Here is an 18583-nt window from a genome sequence, read left to right as displayed (position 1 = left end):
CCCTGGCCAGAAGCACCTGCATCCCATATGGGTGCCAGTTCGAGACCTGGCTGCTCCACTTCTGATCCAGCTCTCTGCTATGGCCTGGGAAAGCAGTAGAAGAAGGCCCAAGTCCTTGGACCCTTGCACCCAAGTGGGAGACCCAGAAGAAGCTCCTGGCTCCTGGCTCCAGCCATTGCCGCTACCTGGGGAGTGAACCAACGGATGGAAGACTTTCTCTCTCTCTCTCTCTCTGCCTCTCCTCTCTCTGTGTAACTCTGACTTTCAAATGAATAAATCTTTTAAAAAATGACAAAAATAAAGAGAGAAGTCAATTTCACAAACATAATTCAATGTTTTGTATTCCTTTCTCAGTAATATATAAAGCAAGAAAAAAAATCAGTAAAGACATTGATGATCACAACCAACATCTTGACCTCACTGATATTTATAAAACACCATTCCTTACAACTGTAAAAGATGTATGACAGTACGTCAAAAAGTTCATGGAAAATGCACTATGGAAACACTATGCATGGATTTCAAGTTTTTTCAAACCAAAATGAACTTATCTTTTAATTCCATTTTTCTACCAATTTTTGAAGTATCTTCGTATTCTAAATGCCAAGATAGATCATATGCTAGAGGCCATAACACATCTCAGTGAGTTCAAAAAGAAATCAATAATAAGATGTCTAGGAAATCCCCAGATATTTGGAAATTAACAACACACTTCTAGAATAATCCATGAATCAGAAAAGAAATCACAAAGAAAATTTAAAAATGCTTCAAACTCAATGATTATAAAAATGCATAATATGAGTTTATTAAGATGGAATATACTCAGTATTGATCTATTATTATTTTAAAATACAAACTATTTTGGGGCTGGTGCCATGGCTCATTTGGTTAATCCTCCGCCTGTGGTGCCAGCATCCCATATGGGCGCTCAGGTTCTAGTCCCGGTTGCTCCTCTTCCAGGCCAGCTCTCTGCTGTGGCCCGGGAGGGCAGTGGAGGATGGCCCAAGTGTTTGGGCCCCTGTACCCGCATGGGAGACCAGGAAGAAGCACCTGGCTCCTGGCTTTGGATCGGCATAGCTCCAGCTGTAGCAGCCATTTGAGGGGTGAACCAACAGAAGGAAGACCTTTCTCTCTGTCTCTCTCACTGTCTAACTCTATCTATCAAATAAATAAAAATAAATAAATAAAATACATACTATTTTTACATACACAAAAATATTACTACAAAAATGTGTGCTAACAATGTATTTTATTTTTCCAATTAAAAATGAGGAATGCTGGGGCAGGCATTTGGTTCAGTGGTTAAGACACGGGTAACCATATCCTACATTGGAGTGCCTAAGTTCGAGTGCCAGCTCTAGTCCCAATTCCAGCTTCCTGCTAATGGGCACTCTGGGTGACTGCAGCTGATGGTTCAAGTAGTTGAGTCCCTGAAAACCACATGGGGGACTCAGATTAAGTTATGAGCTCTTAGCTTGGGCATGGCCCAGCCCTGGCTGTTGTGGTCATCTAGAAAGTAAACCAGTGGATGAAAGATCTCTATTACTTTCTCTCTTTGTCTCTCTGCCTTTCAAACAAACAAACAAAAATTTAAGATTTTATTTTTTATTTGAGAGGTAGAGTTACAGACAGTGAGAGGGAGAGACAGAGAGAAAGATCTTCCTTCCATTGGTTCACTCCCCAAATGGCCAGAGCTATGCAGATCCAAAGCCAGGAGCCAGGTTTTTCTTCCTGGTCTCCCACACAGGTGCAGGGGCCCAAGCACTCGGCCATCTTCTACTGCTTTCCCAGGCCACAGCAGAGAGCTGGACTGGAAGAGGAGCAGTCAAGACTAAAACTGGCGACCATATGGGATGCTGGCACACAGGCAGAAGGTTAACCTACTGCGCCATGGTACAGGCCCCTCAAACAAAAAATTAAAATATGGACCAGCATTTGTGGAACAGTGGGTTAAACCACCAATTGTGTAGCCTGCATTCCATATTGGAGTGTTGGATCAAGTCCTAGCTGCTCCTCTTCCAATCCAGATTCCTGTTAATGTGCCTGGGAAAGCAATGGATGATGGCCCATTGTACTTGCATCCTTGCCACTCACATGGGAGACCCAGGTGGAATTCCTGCCTCCTGGCTTTGGCCTCATCCAGCCGCGGGTTTTGTGGGCATTTGCAAAGTAAATCAGTGGATGGAAGATCACCCTCTCTCTGTCTCCCTGTCTGTCCTTCTCTATCAATCTGCCTCTCAAAAAAAGAAATCTTTTTAAAAATGAAAATTAGAAAAATGTTTGAATGTTAACTAAATGCTGAGTATTCCTTATGAGTGATTTTTTTTTCTTTTTTGTCTAAATGAATTTTCCAAATGTTTGACTTTTGAGCATTTGGCATTTTTGGTTCAATGATTTTTTAAAATTAATTAATTAATTAATTTGAAAGGCAGAGAGACATGGTGGGGGATGGAGGAAGGTATGCATAGAGAGAGATCTTTTATCACTGGTTCACTCCCCACGTGGCCACAACAGCCAGGGCTGGTCCAGGCCAAAGCCAGGAAACTGGAACTCCATTCTGGTCTCCCAAGTGGGTAGTGATGGTCTGTGTATTCGGGCCATCTTCTGCTGCTTTCCCAGGAGCATTAGCAGGAACCTGGATCAGAAGTAGAGCAGCTGAGACACAAACTGGCACTCTGATAGGGGATGCCAGCATTGCAGGCAGTGTCTTAATCCAATGCCAGGCCCCAGTGACTGTATTTTTCACTTTACAATTTCTATGCATTTTAGAATTTTCAAATTAATCTGCTTTTTAATAACTACCTACTCATGGATTTCATTCATTCCTCTATATCTTCAAATACTCATTTTAAATGTTCATTATAGAAAACTTCAAATATATAAAAATTCAGAAAAATTGTATAATGAACCCTCAAAAAATTTAGAAACACTGTATAATGAACCCTCAAATATTCATCACAGTATCAGCAGTTATCAAATTCCCCTACCAAATGATTTTAAACAAATCTTAGTCATATAATTCCATCCATATTTCAGTATATATTTTTAAAAATAAAATATTTATAAATATAACCAAAATTCAATGATCATATCTGAGTTTTTAATAATTCCTTAATATTATTAAATACCTTTGAAAATTTTAATCAGACTGTGTTAAACCTCTTTCAGTTACGTCTACCTGTCCTTTTGGTTTGAATTTCCTGAATCCAAGAATTATTTCTCTCTTGGCACTGAATTTGCTACTCTGTTTATAATTTATTTTTTATTTTTTATTTTTTTGACAGGCAGAGTGGACAGTGAGAGAGAGAGAGACAGAGAGAAAGGTCTTCTTTGCCATTGGTTCACCCTCCAATCAGCTGGCGCACCGCGCTGATCCGAAGCCAGGAGCCAGGTGCTTCCTCCTGGTCTCCCATGGGGTGTAGGGCCCAAGCACTTGGACCATCCTCCACTGCACTCCTGGGCCACAGCAGAGAGCTGGCCTGGAAGAGGGGCAACTGGGACAGAATCCGGAGCCCCGACCGGGACTAGAACCCAGTGTGCCGGTGCTGCAGGCGGAGGATTAGCCCATTGAGCCGTGGAGCCGGCCTTATAATTTATTTTTCTGTGAAATCATCTTCAAAGGAAATTTCTTATCTTTTTTAAAGATTTACTTATTTATATGAAAGGCAGAGTTACATAGAGGGAAAGACAAAAAAGAGAGAGGGATCTTCCATTTGCTGGTTTGCTCCCCAAATGGCCACAATAGCCAGGGCTGGGCCAGGCCAAAACCAGAAGCCAGGAGCTTCATCCAGGTCTCCCATGTGGTTGGCAGGGGTCCAAGTACTCGAGCCATCTTCCACTGCCTTCCCAGGTGCATTAGCAGGAAGCTGGATCAGAAGTGGAGCACCCTAGACTTGATCCAGTGCCCATATGGGATTCTGGTGTCACAGGCAGAAGAAGCCTAACCTGCCACAACACAATACTGGCCCAGGAAATTATCTTCTATGAAAATCTTGGCAGGTCATGAATCAGGGAAACCTCCATATGGGTGGATTTTTTTAATTAAAAATTAATTTTTAATTAAAAATTAATTGAAATTCAGAAAGAAAGAGAGAGACAGAGAAAGAAAGAGATTATCTTCTATACAGTGGTTCACTCCCCAAATGGCCACAATGGCCGGGGATGGGCCAGGCCAAATCCAGGAGCCAGGAGCTTCTTCCATAGGGCCCAAATGCTTGGGTCATCTTCTACTGCCTTTCACATTAAGAGGGAGCTGAACTGGAAGTGGAGCAGCCGGGACTGAACCAGCACCCATATAGGATGCTGGCATCACAGGTGGCAGCTTAACCTGCTATGCCACCACACTGGCCCTAATAAATAAATATTTAAATATAATTTTTGTACCATAATAAACTTTTAATTCCATCTTTCTAGGAATTTTTTGAAGGCCCCTCATATGTCTTTAACGTTTAAGTATTTTCTTCAATGTTTCTAAAGTTTTGAAAGAGAATGGAGAAATCCTTCTATCTTGTCCATTTGTCTTCTCAGCCAGAAGTTCCAGATAACTTCTGTAGTAAGAAGATAGCCAATAAGAGTACTATCCAAAAATAAAAAGATCAGAGCAGCAGCAGCAATCAAAGAAGTCTTTCTCCATGTTTCACTGAATTCTGAGAAGAAAAGTAATCTGAATTTTGTTTTAAACAAGTTAATAAGAACTAAAAAATAGTGAGAATTCAGAATTTAAACTTGACTTTCAAAATGAATCAATACCCTCTCACAACTGTGTTAACAGTTCACCCACCTCAAAAATGGCTTACAATATCACAATATTTTCAGTTTTAATAAAAACTGTATTAAGTATATTTCCTCAAAACAGAATTCATCACTCCTACAATGTATCTACATGAAATGTAATTTGTCATTCTGATATTATTTAAATGATAAAATTACCTTTGTGTTGATTCAGAAGCTTGTAGCCTTCACAGTACCTGCTTGAGGAAGTCATCATCTTGGCTGTGTCAAGATAAGAGTACACTGCAGCAAAATCAAACTCCTTCTTACCATCCCACCAGCTTTTCTGCTTAGCATAGTTTTTCATGTCTGGATGCTCCCGATTAATTTTGGTTGTTATAGAAAGTTGATTAGAAATATTACGAACTCCTTCTATTTTCAAAGAAGAAGAGGGAAAAGAAAAAGCAAAGTTATATTTAACATAAATTAGCTACACGTTCTTTCTTAATCACTATTTAAATGTAAATATAGACAAATGCCTCACTTAAAAAATGAGAGGAATCTACAAAGATACTTCAAAAAAAGTTCATGCAAAAATGCAATTAAAAAATAATGTGTTATTGGGTATTTGGTGCAGCAATCAAGATGTTGCTTGGGATGCCAGCATCCCATATTCGAGTGCCTGGGTTTGGAAGTGCTGGCTTCACTTCCAGTCCAGCTTCCTGCTAATGTACACCATGGGAAGAAGGGAATGGCTCAAGTATTTGAGTTCCTACCATTCATATGGGAGACAGGGATTGAGTTCTAGTCTCCCTGCTTAGGCATGGCCCAGAACTGGCTGTCATGAGCATTTGGGGAGTGAACTATTACCTCTCTGTATCTGCCTTTCAAAAAAAAAAAAGTAATGTGCATCTCCATGAACTTTTAAAATTATCATCACATGAACAAAACCATAGGAAAGAAAAAGCAAAGAATTCTAAAACAATCAAATTGTGTTGTTTAGTTTCAGATAATATAATACTGGAGTTTAACTCAATGTTAGAAGAAATGCTAATGAGGTTTTTTTTTTTTTTTTGACAGGCAGAGTTAGACAGTGAGAGACAGAGAGAAATGCTAATGAGTTTTTAAGGTTATTTATCTATTTATTTGAAAGTCAGAGTCACAGAGAAAGAGGGAGACACAGAGTGAGCTTCCATCCACTGGTTTACTCTCTAGATGGCTGCAACAGCAGGGGCAGGGGCAGGCCAAAGCCAGTAGCCAGGAACTTATTCTGGGTCTCCCACATGGGTGTCAGGGGACCAAGTACTTTGGCAATCCTCTACCACTTTAACCAGGTCATTAGCAGGGAGCTGGATTGGAAATGGGGCAGCCAGAACATGAACCAGTGCCCACAGGGGATGCCAGCATCACAGACAGAGGCTTCACCCACAGTGCCGGCCCCGGTAATGAGTTATTAAAAAGTGAAAAAACACTGTAAAACAGCCCAAAGCTATTGCACAGAACGTACATACAGATAACATGAAATTCATGTTCCCAGAGATAACACTTCTTTTTTATCTTTGAAAGCTCTTAATAGTGCTCTTTCACTCCAAATCAACCCCTCACTGCACTGGATTATTAATTTTATAAGATAATTAGATGTAATGTTTACTGTTAAGAGTGTATTTTATGAACTCTAAAGCAAATTAAATCATGAAGAGCTGTCCATACCTTGCACTTTTTCTGCTGCCCAGTACCTCCCTGCAGTCTCCAGAATCCAGGCTTCAGTCCTATCAGCTATCAGGAAACTGTTGTGATAGCTGAATTCCATTGTACCCTCTGTACAATTTCCACCCTGGCCATATTTCTCTAATAAGTCAACAATGACATTGAGGGCTTTTTCAGCTGTATCAGCTCTCTCAAGGCCAAGCCTAAAATAAACATATTAAAGTTTTTAGATTAAATTTCCTTTATTTTTCTTTGAAAAATTTCATGTATGTGAGATTTTGTGTCTACATGCAAAGTAAAAATTCTTTCAAGTTAACAGAAAAAATGAAATTACTTTTAAACTTTTCCTTTTGAAGTTACTTTGGAACCATGAAAAGAAGTCAAATAGATGTATGTTCAAATTTCAACTTGCTAACTTCTTTGAAAGTTATTTATCTCTGACCCTTAGGTATCTCATTTATAAAATGAGGATAATAACATGTACCATATAAGAGTATTGCGGGAATTAGTTAAGGGATGATAAAGTATGTTAGGTATTTCTAGTAAATTATAATTTCTAACTCGTTCCTTTCTGCCAATTAATGACATTTGAGAGTCATAAAGCTGTGACTGGTAGTCTGAAGCATATGTGACCCACGTCACAAAGTATCAAAATCCAAAAATAGGAAAAATAAAACAGGTAAAAATTATGCTAAAATTTAAATTGAGACACATTCTATAGTGCAAAAATGTAACAGAAAAATAACCTGACAAGGTCCATGCCCAGTAGTGCTTCTTCATCACAAACTGCTTCTCTTCCCCATACAGCTTCATTCCCAATGCAAACTCCATGCTCATTGGCCCCCATTTCTGCCCCCCACAACCAAGCTGGACGACTAAGGACAACAGCATATGTTTCAGGGACTTGATCAATTTCTATATAAGTGCACTGTAAAAAAAAAAAAAAAGTCACAGCAACAAACACAAAACCAAAAACAGAAAAGCTACCGAAGTCCAGAATTTAAAATTAACCATAAGGTATGACCATTATGAAACAGGCAAATGAAATACTCGTATAACCAAATTAAAAATTTCAATAATAAGGACATTACTTTAAAGATATTCAGAATTAGCTCAAATATTTGCTGAGCTTCTCTTATTATAAAGCACTCTCTTGAGCCAGTTACAAAAATCAATATAAATTTTGCTTTCAAGAAACTAAGACTTCCACATTGATGAAGATACAACAAAAAATCAAGTAAAAGGGCTATGAAGAGAATGAAGATGAGGTGCCATGGAAGCTTAGAGAGATGAAATCTAATTGTGAAATCTGAAAACATTGCTGTAGAGGGAAATGTATGTGCACTGAAGCTTAACAAAGCAGCTTTCAATGTCCTGAATGTCTTGATTAGTGATAAAAGTACACGTGTGGCATCCCTTAATACAGGAGTATTGCCACAGAAACTCAAGTTACAAGTGGAAGTCACCCATCAAGTTTGTTGACAGTAGGAAAAGGAATGAGAACCATGGTTATAAGATAGGCTAGATGGGTAAAGAGATAAAGTAGAAATGAGATGAATAGTCTCAGCAAAGGAAAAAAATATGGGGTTGTGGCGTAGCGGCTAAAGCCATCAGTTGCGATGCTGGCATCTTATATAGGCACTAGTTTGAGTCCTAGCTGCTCCACTTCCAAGTTACTTCTCTGCTAATGTACCTGGGAAATAGCTGGAAGATTACCCAAGCACTTAAGCCACTGCACCCATATGGGAGACCTGGAAGAAGCCCCTGGCTCCTGGCTTTGGCCTGGCCCAGCCCTGGCAGTTGCAGCCATTTGGGGAGTGAACCAGCAGATGGAAGATCTCTCTCTCCCTCTCTGTCTCACCCTGTCTCTGTAACTGTGCCTTTCAAATAAATAAATCTTTTTTAAAAATAAGACCCAATACACAGATAGCATCTAGTATTTAAATATTAGAATAGCAGTAAAATAAAATCCAAAAAGTATATAAATTAGGGGACTAGCACTGTGGCATAGCGGGTAAAGCTGCCGCCTGCAGTACCTAGCCATAAAAACACAATATGAAACCTTCACTTAAAGTTCCATGTTAAATGAGTTTTTAAAATATATTTTAAAGGATCCTTTATTTAATGTGTATACTAGCATGTAACTGCATAAAATTCATGTTGATAGTGTTATTGTGGTGCCCAATAAATTTTTTTATTTTTATTCATTTGAGAGGCAGAGAGGAAGCTCTCATCTGCTAGTTCATTCCCCAAATGCCTGCAACAGCTGAGGCTTGGCTAGGACCAAAGCTGGGAGCTGGAAACTCAAGCCAGGTCTCCTCTGTGGGCAGCAAAAACCCAGTCACTTGAGCCATCACAGCTGCCTTCCAGGATTTGCTTTGGCAGGAAGCTGGAGTCAGGTATGGAACCTAGGTCAATGATAAGACACATGGGCATTTTAATCACTAGGCTAAATGCCTGCCCCAAGTTTTTTTTTTTTTTTTTTTTAAAGACTTATTTATTTATTTAGAAAGTCAGAGCTACAGATAAAGAGAGAAAGAGATCTTCCATCCTCTGATTCAATCCCCACATGGCTTCAATGACTAGTGTAGGGTCAAGCCAAGGCTAGGAGCCAGGAACTCCGTCCGGGTCTCCCACTTGGGCCATCCTCTGCTGCTTTTCCCAGGCCATTAGCAGGGAGCTGGATTAGAAGTGGAGCAGCTGGGACACAAATCAGCTCCCCTATGGGATGCCAGTGTCAAACGCAGCAGCTTTACACACTGCAATACAATGCCAGTCTCCTGCCCCAACTTTTTTGATGTGTCAGAAAACTTTTTCTCAGAGCCTGGAAAAACTTTTCATATTCTATACCAATCAGGACCACTTTTGTCTATCAAACACCAGTGGAAACCCCCAATTCCTACTGAAGTTTTCTATGAACTCAATGTTCTTCTCTGCCACCACACCATACTGATCTTATCTAACTTCAGCATTTAAAACATCCTGTTTTATAGTGTGGGTACCTGCATACACATCCTATTCCTATACAAGAGCCTAAGCTCAGGTAGGGTGGGAAGATATTATGCTCTTAAAACTGTATATATATGGGGCCAGCGCTATGGCACAGCAGGTTAAAGCCCCAGCCTGAAGTGCCAGCATCCCACATGGGCGCCAGTTCTGGTCCTAAATGCTCTTCTTTTGATCCAACTCTCTACTATGGCCTGGGAAAACAGTAGAAGATGACCCAAGTCCTTGGGCCCCTGTATCCATGTGGGAGACCTGGAAGAAGCTCCTGGCTCCTGGCTTCAGACTGGACCAGCTCTGGCCATTATGGCCATTTGGGGAATGAACCAGGGGATGAAAAACCTCTCTCTCTCTCTGTCTTTAAAATAAATAAAAATAAAAATTAAAAAACTGTATACATGAAATTTGTTCCCTTTATATGAATTTTTAAAGGAAAAAAAAAAGAAAGAAAGAAAAGGAGTCTAAGGTTTTGAAAGGCAAAGTCTGAATCCTGACAGCTGCCTTTAAATCCCTTGCTCTATCTAACATGCTAACATATGGAAAAGATTCAAATATTTGATCAAGGAATTAACAATTTTTATTATATTTCAACTTCCTCAAAATCATTGAAATAAGTAACTAGATTATTTCTGATTCAAAGTATTTTCAAATTCAAATTTGTAACTTCAATAGTCTCTGCCAAATTGATAGCAACTATTTGTGGTATTTTCAAAGAAGCATATGCTAACAAAATGTGTATTTCACCCACCTTAAGATGTTCTCCAAGGTTATGAACTGCAGCAGGAAAATAAATTACTTCTTGCACTTCATCACAGAGTCTATCTGAATTTTTTCCAAAAATAATCCTGTTACCAACTGTTGCTGGAGGCAACGCCACAAAAGTGTCACAGGAACTAGGCTGCATTTTGTAAAAACTAGAAGTTTCAAAATAAAATGAGAAACATTTTTAAGTATAAATAAAACAAATAGCTCTACTCTATGGCCAAGGGATATCATAGCAAAAGCTAATAATGAGTGCTCATTAAAGTTTTTTTTTTTGTTATAGTACAATAATAAGTAAGAGTATGACTTGAGTATCAATCATGTTCTAAAAGAATCAACAAGAAAATGACAACGAGAACTATCTTCTTCTAATGTACATGTCAAGTTTACTAAGATTTTTTTCCACGCAAGAATTCCCTGAATTTCTTTTCACTATTTCCATTATTTTTGGAGTCCCTGTACCTGGTTCTACTGTTGTAAAGTATATACTCTATTTGTGTGTGTGTGTATATATATACACATATCTATCTATCTATCTATATGTGTGTGTATACATATACATATATATGTGTATATATATATATATATCCTCCTTACTGGGTAGTGAGCTCCTTGAGGGCTGGAAGTATGTTTTATTAACCTTTGCATTTTCATCACTGGAACTTATCTTTTTTAAAGGATTTATCTTACTTATTTGAAGAGAGAAGGGGAGAGAGACAGAAAGATCTTCCATTCTTCCATATGCTAGTTTACTCCACAAATGGCCACAACAGCTGGGGCAGGGCCAGGCCAAAGCCAGGAGCCCAGAACTCAGGATCTCCCATGTGGGTGGCAGGGGCCCGTCCCTATCTGAGTGCTGGTTTGAGTCTTAGCTGCTCTGCTTCGGATCCAGGAAAGCAGTGGAAGATGACTCAAGTCCTTGGGCCCCTGCACCCTCATGGGAGACCCAGATAAAGCCCTTGGCTCCTGGCTGTGGCTTGGCCCAGCCCAGGCATGAGGCCATTTCCAGGGTAAACCAGCAGATGAAAGATATCTCTTCTCTCTCTCTGTCACTCTACCTTTCAAATAAATAAAAAATAAAATCTTTAAATAAATAATGACTCAAGGAACGACTTCAGCTAAAACTCTCTTCTCAGTGAAGGAAGTTCTCCTTTATTTCTGTGCTTTTCTTTGTGTATTTCAACCATAAAGGTCCTGGGTTTCCTTCTAATTGTAGTCCAAAGTTAGTTCCATCACTCTATGGGCTTAGTAGGTCATTTAATCCCTCTCTCTATGCCTCCTCCCTCGTTGGTAAAATAAGATACTCTCTTATGGGGCTGTTAGGAGAATTTACTAAGACAACGTGTAAAGCGTTTTTGCACAGTCAAGGAACATAGCGGGCACTTACACTTATTACTTGGCAGAGGAGTAAATTGCTCACAAACGCCTTATTCTTAAGTCACTCCCACTGGAGGACTTGGGTGGTGGGGCAGCTACAGCGGTGGCAGCCCAGTCCACACAAAACCCTTTAGTCCCTGCGCTAACCGGGGTCGTCGGGGGAAGCTAAGGAAACTTAGAATGGCACGGAGCTCCGCGCAGAAGGCGAAGCCCTAACAACCTTGACTAACTTCTAACCGTATTCATCGTTCAACAAACGTCTATTGAACATTTTTCAGCACCAGGCGCCGCACCGTTGGGAACAAAAGCATCCCCCCACCCCCGCTTCTGGGGAGCTGACAGTCTTATTTTAGAGGATAATCCACCAAGCGCTCTCTGAAACGTGACACAGGATTAGAACCTCACAAACTCTCCACAGTTAGGGCGACCACTGCCGTCTGCACAACCCAGGAGAAACCCGGCGCAGAAACGTGTCCGCAACTCAAGTTCCCAGAAAGTGACGGGATCAAACTCCAAGCAGCGCTGGCAGAAGCCGTCACCCCGCACCTCGCGCCGGAACCGCAGCCGGCGGGGTGCAAACCGCCGCTGGCGCAGCTGGGCTCGGAGCCTCGCCCGTGGGCCCCTCGCCCCGGCAGGTCGCGCCGCGGTTCGCCCTTCCTCGTTCCCACGTCAACTCGGCACGCCTCTCCCCCCGTGCACGCCCCTCCGCTGGCCTCCGAGCTACCTGAAGCGACGGGGGAAAGTGGCGAGGGGGAGCGGCCCGCTGCCGGAAGCTGCCACCTTTGACCTCGGAAGTTGCTGCTGCGGCCGGGGTGCAGTTCCGGTTAGGCGGCGGAGTTTGTTTACGTTGCTCTCGGGTGTAGCGACTGCCGCCTTCTCCGACTGCAAGATGGGGAAATCCTTCGCCAACTTCATGTGCAAAAAGGACTTTCATCCTGCCTCCAAATCCAATATTAAAAAAGTGAGTAAAGAGACCCGCGGAGGGGTCTGGCTCATCGCTTCTGGGTCCCCTGGGGTTGCTTGAGGCGCGGTTTAGTGACGGTGTCCGTGTGATCCCCGGGAAGATCGTCGTTCCTGGATCATCTCCAGGCCTGAACCCATGTGCTGTGGTCCCTTCTCCGCGGAGTATCTCACTGACGAAGCGATCCTTAACATTTATTTCTCATCCGCGGAGAACCGGGGGGAGCCTAGTGGGCTCTGTCGCCTCTGTCAGAAAGTAAAGTCATAAAATGTGGAGATCGATATTAGAATTTCTTAGTGTTTCCCTCAGCTTTTGTCTTTTCTGGCCCCAGAGTTCACGACTTCTTAACTCGAGTTTCCTCTAGAACTCCCTGTTTAAGAGAGATCTTAAGAGAAATTAACTTCTTGTTTCCACTCTACATCTCATCCAATAATGTAGTGTCTTTTTGATTATCTCGATTGAATTTAGCGTTTTAAGTAATTAATTTCAAGTCTGCTGGGTGCAGTGTCGGATGCTATGGCAGTGCAAAATAAGTGGGGAAGTAGAGTCTAAACTTTGGAGTTAGACTCAGATTCCAGTTACTCCAGCCCCTTTTAGCCCTGAGACTTTGCACCTTTCTCAAAATACTTAATATCTGTAATCCTCAGTTTCCTAATCTGTAAATTAAGGAAAACCAATATCGATTTCCATGACTTGTGAAATTGCTGTGAGAATTAATGAGGTTGTATAGGTAAAAGGATTTGAAACAAAGACGGCACTTAACCCTGTGCCCACCACATAGAGGGCACTTAACCCTGTTACCAGCTCAATAAAATGTTGATTGCCTGTACATACAAATTTGTGAAATGAACTAGCTTTTAGTTGTTTTTAAAACCACGTATAGGGGCCCGTGTTTTTGGCTTAGCCAGTAAAGCTGCTGCCTGCAATGCCAGCATACCATATGAGCACAGGTCGCTCTACTTCAGATCAGCTCCCTGCTAATGGTCTGGGAAAAGCAGTGACAAAATGGCCTGAATACTGGGGCCCCTGCACCCACAGGGAAGAAACTCCTGGCTTCAGCCTGGCTGTTGTGGCCATCTGGGGAGTGAACCAGTGGATGGAAGATCTCTCTCTCTCTCTCTGTAACTCTGACTTTCAAATAAATTTAAAAATAAAATAAACAACTATAATGAGATTTTTATATGCAAAACATTTCCATTTATTTAAAAAAGAATGCTGTTTATATTCTCTTGCTTATATATGCATTAGAATGTACTTATTTATTTATTTGGAAGAGTTACAGAAAGAAAGATCTTCCATCCACTGGTTCACTCCCCAAATGGCTGAAATGGCCAGAGCTGGGCTGAACTGAAGCCAGGAGCCAGGAGCTTCTTCTGGGTCTCGCACGTGGGTGCAAGTAGTTGGGTCCTCTTCTGCTGCTTTCCCAGGCATATTAGCAGGGAGCTGGATCAGAAGTGGAGTTGCTGGGACTTGAACCAGTGCCTGTATGTGATACTTTACTCACCACACCACAGCATGGGCCCCTAGAACTTCTTTGAAAAAATATACAACAAAGGAAGTGGCATTTCAAGGCTCTTGTTTAACCCTTCATGTGCCCTATGCTAAAGAGTTATATAGATGAGACAAATTCTGGTAGAGAGATTCTTGTTCTGTTCTCTGAAATAACCTAGGGACTGAGTTCAGAGTGGATCTCAAGTTAGACATTTTTGCCTGACAGTTCAGCTATTTTTAATGCTATCAGGATGCAAATTGGATTTTTCAAGTATTATCTTGCAGTGATGTCATTATGACTAAATTGGATTATATATATATTATATAGTAAGTATAAAATGCTATCATTTTTTATAGTAAGTATAAGATAGCATTTTATACTTACTATAAAATGAAACTTCCTTAAGTATTTAGATTAAGTATTTAAATACAATTATTTAATTTACTTTTCTTTACTTCACTAATTTAGGTATGGATGGCGGAACAGAAAATATCATATGACAAGAAGAAACAAGAAGAATTGATGCAACAGTATCTTAAAGAACAAGAATCGTATGATAATAGGTATGAAATTCCATTTTGCCAGTGTTTTTAAAATAATGAATTATGTGAGAAGACTCCCTTACTGAATCATGTATTAATTCAGTTTTTTGGAGTTGAATGCCCCAGTGATAGGAGTCTGTTCTTTTCTTGTGAACTGTCTTCTTCACTCTTATACCTGTAAATGGCCACTTCTTCCAACTTTACCCCCAATTCACATAAAATATAGATTTATGTAGCTCATTACAGTCTGTGAGCAACTCCTAACTTAAGCAAAATTTAGAGGAACAGTAAACATCTACACTTGAACTGCTGAGACCTGGTTTTTTCATTTTTAAGTTTTACTTGCTTATTTGAGATACAGAGTGACACAGAGAAAGGAAGCAAGAGAGGGAGATCTCCCATATGCTGGATCACTTACCCAATGGCCCGGTCTGGGCCAAACTGAACCCAGGTGCCAGGAACTCCATTTGGGTCTCCCCTGTGGGTGGCAGGAATCCAGGGCCACCTTTGTTACCTCTTAGGATACATTAGCAGTAAGTTGTATTGGAAGCAGAGGTTGGACTCTATCCCAGGCATTCTGATATGGGATGCAGGTGTCCCAAGAGGTGGCTTAACCTGCTGTGCCACACCTGCCCTGCTGAAACATCTTACAAAGGTATTTTAATTTGCACTTGAAGGGAAAAAAGCACAAGACACTTTTCAGAGGAAAATACAAGTATCTTATTCTACCTGCACATTAATAATAGGATCATGTTAATAATAGGATCATGGATTCAGTTCTTCATTGGTTTCTTCCAGCAGGGTACCCTCTTTTAGCTATGGTCATATTACATTTATATTTGCAAATCTAACACTGAAACTGATTTTTCTTGGTTAATCAATCCAATCGGTACTGGTGCTTTTGTTACATAGATTATACTTTGAGTTAAAGAACATGTGCTTTCATCTGAAACTAGAACAGAACAGTAAATTTTCTACTCAGTCTTGTTTTCATCAAAATAAGAGATCTAAACAAAGTAATACCAAAATATTACTGCTCTAAAATGTAGTATATTCAGGGGCTGGCGCTGTGGCGCACTAGGTTAATCCTCTGCCTATGGCGCTGTTATCCCATATGGGTGCCAGTTCTAGTCTCAGTTGCTCCTCTTCCAGTCCAGCTCTCTGCTGTGGCCTGGAAGTGCAGTGGAGGATGGCCCAGGTCCTAGGGCCCCTGCACTCGCATGGGAGACTGGGAGGAAGCACCTGGCTCCTAGCTTCGGGTCGGCACAGCTCTAGCCGTTGCGGCCACTTGAGGAGTGAACCAATAGAAGGAAGACCTTTCTCTTTGTCTCTCTCTCACTGTCTGTAACTCTGCCTGTCAAGTAAATAAGTAAAATCTTTTTAAAAAAATGTAGTGTATTCAGAGAAAAATTAAGGGACTTTAAGCCAACATCCTGGAAGGATGTCGATATTGATGATAAGAACTACCATGGCTTCCAGTGCTTGGGCAAAACCTGGGTATGGAGCCTTCTGGCCAATCATCTGTAATTTCTTGTTTTTTTTTTTTTTTTTTTTTTTTTTGTTTTTGTTTTTGTTTTTGTTTTTGTTTTACAGGCAGAGTTAGACAGTGAGAGAGAGAAACAGAGAGGTCTTCCTTTTTCTGTTAGTTCACCCCCCAAGTGGCCGCTATGGCCGGCACGTTGCACAGATCTGAAGCCAGGAGCCAGGTGCTTCCTCCTGGTCTCCCATGTGGGTGCAGAGCCCAAGCACTTGGGCCATCTTCCACTGCACTCCCGGGCCACAGCAGAGAGCTGGACTGGAAGAGGAGTAACCGGGACAGAATCCGATGCCCCAACTGGGATGAACCCGGGGTGCCGGCACCGCAGGCTGGGGAATTAGCCTAGTGAGCCGCGGTGCCAGCTTCCATCTGTAATTTCCTATCTTTGAAGTGTTCATTGCCTACCTGGAAGTTGCAGCTCTCTCTCTGTCTGTTATGCGTGAAAGAAGGAAGCAGGCAGATGCAGACTTCTATAGACATTATGATTCCATGCAAGACTTTGAGGAGATATTTTTTAAAGATTTATTTATTTATTTGAAAGGCAGAGTTACAGAGAAGCAGAGGCAGGGTAGAGAGAGAGAAAGAGAAAGAGAAAGAAAGAAAGAAAGAAAAGTCTTCCATCTTCTGGTTTACTCCTTAAATAGCCACAATGGCCAGAGCTGGGCTTATCCAAAACCAGGAGCCAGGAGCTTCTTCCAGGTCTCCCACATGGGTGCAGGGGTCCAAGGTCTTGGGCCATCTTCTACTGCTTTTCCAGGCCATAGCAGAGAGCTGGATCAGAAGTGAAGCAGCCAGGTGTTGAACTGGCGCCCATATTGGATAGGCAGCACTATGCCACAGCACCAACTCCAGGGAGATTAATAAGGCTAGTATCTTTAAAGTACAAAGTGATTTGGGGATGTAAAGAATTTCTTTGAATTGAGTTCAAAATGAAGTTTGTCATTAACCTGTGTTCCTGAACTAAGAAACATGAATATATAGGCTAAGAGCTAGTTTCTCTCTTTTTTTTTTAAGAAAAAAAGATTTTTTTATTTATTATTTGAAAGGCAGAGTTACAGAGAGGCAAGGCATAGAGAGAGCCAGGTCTTTCATTTGCTAGTTCACTCTCCAAGTGGCTGCAACAGTCAGAGTTGGGCCAGTTGAAGCCAGGAGCCAGGAGCTTCTTCCAGGTCTCCCATGTGGGTGCAGGGGCCCAAGGACTTGGGCCATCTTCTACTGCTTTCTCAGGCCATAGCAGAGAGCTGGATCGGAAGTGGAGCAGCCAGGGCCGGAACTGGCATCCATATGGGATGTCGGCACTCAGCGGTGGCTTTATCTACTATGCCACAGTGCTGGCCCCAGTTTCTCTTGATAAGTTAATAAATACTGTGAACATTAGAAAAAGGAAAGGAAGAGGGATGGGCATTTGGCACAGAAGTTAAGACGCCACTTGGAATGGCCATACCTGTATCAGAGTCTGGGTTGGAGTCACATCTCTGCTTTGATTCCAGCTTCCTGCTAATGCACATCCTGAGAGACAGCAGGTGAAGGTCTTAGTGCCTGAATCCACGTCATCCATGTGAGAGACCCACATTGAGTTGCTGATTGGTGGCACCTGGCTTTGGCCTGTCCCAGCCCGGTCTGTTGCCTGCATTTGGGGAGTGAATCAGCAGATAGAAGAGATCTCTGTCTCTGTCTCTCTCTCGCTCTGCCTTTAAAATAAATACAATTTTTTAAAAAGAAAAGGAAAAGCTCAGTTCAACTAGGTACCTGTCTCACTAATTTTACATAATCTGGCTAACTCTTACTGAGTACCTACTTCTTCATACAAGAAAAAACAGTGGTTTGTAGGGGTCTGTAAGAGTGTGTGAAATGTAGTTTCTCTTTACTCTTAAGAAAAGTCTAGTAAAGGATATGTACATGGAGTTCAAAGCTGAATATAGTAACTGATATTTTTAAAAAGCATACACTGCTTTAAAAATGCAACATGCTGAGGGAAGTGTTTAGTCTAGCAGTTAAGGCATCTGCTTCTTCATTGGAGTGCCCGGGTTTGATTCTTAACTTCAGCTCCTGCCAGTGAAAGCCCTGGGAAGTAATGGTGATGGATCAAGTAACTGGGCTCCTGCCACCCACGTGGGAGATCTTGATTGTGTTCGCAGCTCCTGGCTCTGGCCATGGATGTTGTAGGCGTAGATAGTGAACCAGTACATGGGGATCTCTCTCTCTCTCTCTCCCTCTCTCTCTCTCTCTTTCTCTCTCAGCTTCTTAAATAAATAAGAAATGAAATATCATTAAAAATATATAGGAGTGGGTATTTGATGCAGCAGTTAAGACACTGCTTGGGGTACCTGCTTCCTGCATCAGAGTTCCTGGTTCAGTTCATAGTTCCACTTTCAATTCTAACTTCTTACCAATGCGCACACTGAGAAGCAGCCGAAGATGGCACAAATACGTGGGTCTCTACCTGGGTTGAGTTCCCATGTCCTGGCTTCAGCCTGGCCCAGCCCTGGCTA

General features: G+C 41.6%; 3 protein-coding genes across 6 annotated transcripts in view; 2 read left to right on the top strand and 1 right to left on the bottom strand.

The window, feature by feature from the left end:
- GPR155 (G protein-coupled receptor 155) overlaps positions 1–11938 on the top strand; it is a 97463-nt gene extending 85525 nt beyond the window's left edge. The window contains exon 18 of the mRNA XM_062187996.1: positions 11838–11938. Coding sequence (XP_062043980.1) covers positions 11838–11938 — 101 coding nt within the window. The remainder of the gene's footprint in view (positions 1–11837) is intronic.
- Positions 1–12333, bottom strand: part of SCRN3 (secernin 3) — a 32364-nt gene extending 20031 nt beyond the window's left edge. The window contains exons 1-5 of one of the 4 annotated variants that reach the window (XM_062188024.1): positions 12284–12333; positions 10169–10334; positions 7164–7345; positions 6421–6620; positions 4930–5142 (exon numbers count right to left, since the gene is read on the bottom strand). In XM_062188024.1, coding sequence (XP_062044008.1) covers positions 4930–5142; positions 6421–6620; positions 7164–7345; positions 10169–10324 — 751 coding nt within the window. In that variant the 5' untranslated portion in view covers positions 10325–10334; positions 12284–12333. Of the gene's footprint in view, positions 1–4929; positions 5143–6420; positions 6621–7163; positions 7346–10168; positions 10335–11569; positions 11865–11964; positions 12092–12283 lie in introns of those variants that run through there. The other 3 variants (XM_062188034.1, XM_062188040.1, XM_062188015.1) reach the window with 3 other exon arrangements.
- Positions 12334–12357: 24 nt separating this feature from the next.
- The window catches only part of CIR1 (corepressor interacting with RBPJ, CIR1), a 44953-nt gene continuing 38727 nt past the window's right edge, over positions 12358–18583 (top strand). Inside the window, exons 1-2 of the mRNA XM_062188050.1 lie at positions 12358–12520; positions 14481–14575. Of these exons, the coding sequence (XP_062044034.1) occupies positions 12449–12520; positions 14481–14575 (167 nt within the window). The 5' untranslated portion in view covers positions 12358–12448. The remainder of the gene's footprint in view (positions 12521–14480; positions 14576–18583) is intronic.

This window comes from Lepus europaeus, chromosome 1, assembly GCF_033115175.1.
Source record: "Lepus europaeus isolate LE1 chromosome 1, mLepTim1.pri, whole genome shotgun sequence".
Classification (NCBI taxonomy): domain Eukaryota; kingdom Metazoa; phylum Chordata; class Mammalia; order Lagomorpha; family Leporidae; genus Lepus; species Lepus europaeus.
This window is presented reverse-complemented; position numbering and strand designations above follow the sequence as displayed.